A 2,866-nucleotide genomic window follows, 5' to 3' on the forward strand; every position below is an offset into this window, starting at 1 on the left:
AACTCTCTCACCTGGATCACATACTGAGGGTGACACCTGACACTGGGATAATAATGACATGTCATCAAACGTCTGAGTACTTGGTGTATACATCAAAAGACCAACACACAAAGAACATCATACTGTCCTGGTTTGATCTTAGCTCCTTCTTTGATGTTGAGGTGACTTACTCAAGGGCCGTCTACTTTTTCTGCTCAATCATCTGAGCCTGCCATCCTTTTATCCATTCATCTACCTACCTTGTTATCTATACCATGGCCTGCCCTTTCACTTCTACAGCTGGACTCATCTTGGCTGGCTCTGCTCCCAAATCTATGACAGTCACAGCCGATGTAGCTCCTTCAGTTTCTCCCTATGGTTTGGTTGGAGTTCCTTATTTTTTTTTTTTTGTTTCTACCTTTTATTATTTCAAATCATGTGAACAATTCCATAAAACATGTGAAAAAAGCAAGGAAGTGTTCAACGCTGAAGGACCCGGGCCTGGGGCGAGGGCATGAGGGGCCTGGCCCCTCAGCAGGCAGCGGCGGTTCCTAGATTAGCGCTAAGGAGCTACATTTAGGTTAATGGAGCCTGGGCCCAGGGCTTCAGGGCAGGGCCCTCAGTGACATTGGCAGTTGTCTGGAACAGCCCTTGGAATCCAATTCCATGGAGGGCAGGGCAGGGCAGGGGGCCGCCCGAAGAGGGATGGGTGTAAACACGCAGACACACTCAAGGCACGAAAATCACCGGAAAGGGGCTGGGGGGCGGGGCGGTGCTGGTCAGGACCCGACAGTTTTAAATAGGGCTTCTCTAAAAGTTTTCTAGGTTTGCAGTTTTCCTTTTTTTTCCCTTTACTTTTTCTTTTTCTTTTTTTTTCTTTTTCCTTTTTTTAAAGCTACGAGAATGAGCAGGAGGACTGCGTCTCCAGGAATGGTGGGGTCTCTCAGGCTTCTTGTGCTTTTTCCTTTGGGGCCTCCGAGCGGCAGAGGGTAGGGTAGTCAGGAGGCTCCCTGTAAACATTTGGACTTGGGTCAGGGCTGGTGTTGGACAAAGCCAGGGGTCTAGGCTGGAGAAGTGGGGACCCCTCCAGACACAGGCCTTGGGAAACTCTGCATGCGCTCCCCTCTCACCCCAGAGCAGACAACAGTTGGAAAAAACCAGAACAGATGCCCAGGAAGGGTGTACCATGGCCACTCCCGGCACCTCAGCCGAGGGTGGGCTTCAACCAAGGAGGCCTGTGGCAAACCCTCCCCCAAGTCTAGAGCCAAGGGAGGGGACAGGGGAGCTGAGAACAGAGAGAAAAGATGGGCGAAGCAGCTGGGGGGACAGGCAGGGAGCATGGTCTTCTTGTCCCCATCTTCCTTAAGGGTAGTAGGGAGCAGAGTCGGCGGTGGCCCATCCTGCCAGGTCTGCTGCCCCTCAGAAGAGGCCACAGTCCTTCAGGTTGTTCTTAATGATGACATCAGTGACGGCATCAAACACAAACTGCACGTTCTTGGTGTCCGTGGCGCACGTGAAGTGCGTGTATATCTCCTTGGTGTCTTTGCGTTTATTCAGGTCCTCGAACTTGCTCTGGATATAGCTGGCTGCCTCATCATACTTGTTGGCCCCTGTGTACTCCGGGAAGCAGATGGTCAGAGGACTCTGTGTAATCTTCTCCTCAAACAGGTCCTTCTTGTTGAGGAAGAGGATGATGGAGGTGTCTGTGAACCACTTGTTACAAATGCTGTCGAACAGCTTCATGCTCTCGTGCATGCGGTTCATCTCCTCATCTTCAGCCAGCACCAGGTCATAGGCGCTCAAGGCGACACAGAAGATGATGGCTGTGACCCCCTCAAAGCAGTGGATCCACTTCTTCCGCTCAGATCGCTGGCCACCCACATCAAACATCTTGAAGTGTAAGTCCTTGAAGGTGAAGTGTGTTTCCACAATGCCCGTGGTTTTCACACGGGTCCGAAGCACATCCTGCTGTGTAGGGATGTAATCACTCTGTGCAATGCGCTCCAGGTCATTCAGGTAATAAGCGGCTGAGTCATTGAGCTGGTATTCCCGTGAGCGACCAAAGCAGGCTTGCACACCATGATCAGCCCAGAGCCTCCGAATGACACCGGACAGATCTTCAGGAAGCATACCTTGTTCCTCAGCAGCACAGGACAGTGCAAACAGCTGCCTGGCATCATCCGCACGCTGGGGGTCGGCAAAGTCAATCTGCAGGTTGCCCATGACCTTGACGATGGCCATGATGGACTGAATGGTGTTGCTGTAGACAACCGCACGATACTGCCGGCACTCTTCCTCTGAATAGCCATCTTCATGGATGATCTTCATCTGCTTGACGATGGTACTCTTCCCCGATTCCCCAGCACCTAACAGCAGCAATTTCACCTCCCGCGCCGCCTTCTCGCCGTCCTCCCTCAGGTTCTTGTCAATCATCTTGGAGCGCTCGGCGGCCGCCTTGTCCTCGGCGCTCACGGTGCAGCCCATCCTGCCGTCCGCCGGCCCGGCCTGGCCCCCACACGGCCCACGGCCCGGCTCGGCCCCGCCCGACCCACTCCGCTCCCACCGACGGCCCTGCGCGGGAAGCTCTCGGGTCCGCAGTTCCTAGCGACTCGAGTTCCTTATTTTATCAGTACATTACGTGCATTTACATTTCTATCAGCCAGCTTCTGCTTTTTTTTTTTTTTCATTTTACATACCAACCGTAATTCCCCGTCCCTCTCCTTTTCCTGCTCTCCCCCCTCCCCGCCATCCCCCTCCACTCTTCAGAAGTGGGTAAGACCTCCCTTGGGTAGTCAACAAAGTCTGGTATACCAAGTTGAGTCAGCCAGCTTCTGAAACCTCATAAAACTTCTGGTCTTTTTAGTTCTTCCTAGCCATGCTGTATCAT

The 2,866-nt window shown here is 52.8% G+C and overlaps 1 protein-coding gene across 1 annotated transcript; it reads right to left on the reverse strand.

Moving 5' to 3' along the window:
- Window positions 1–1,064: 1,064 nt before the first annotated feature.
- LOC128108860 (guanine nucleotide-binding protein G(i) subunit alpha-2-like) lies at window positions 1,065–2,571 on the reverse strand. The gene has a single exon (XM_052735884.1). The coding sequence runs from the start codon at window positions 2,461–2,463 to the stop codon at window positions 1,399–1,401; it is 1,065 nt and encodes a 354-aa protein (XP_052591844.1). The 5' UTR covers window positions 2,464–2,571; the 3' UTR covers window positions 1,065–1,398.
- Between the last annotated feature and the right edge of the window lie 295 nt (window positions 2,572–2,866).

Source organism: Peromyscus californicus, unplaced genomic scaffold (genome assembly GCF_007827085.1).
Source record: "Peromyscus californicus insignis strain IS unplaced genomic scaffold, ASM782708v3 Scaffold_13__1_contigs__length_99412109, whole genome shotgun sequence".
Lineage (NCBI taxonomy): Eukaryota > Metazoa > Chordata > Mammalia > Rodentia > Cricetidae > Peromyscus > Peromyscus californicus.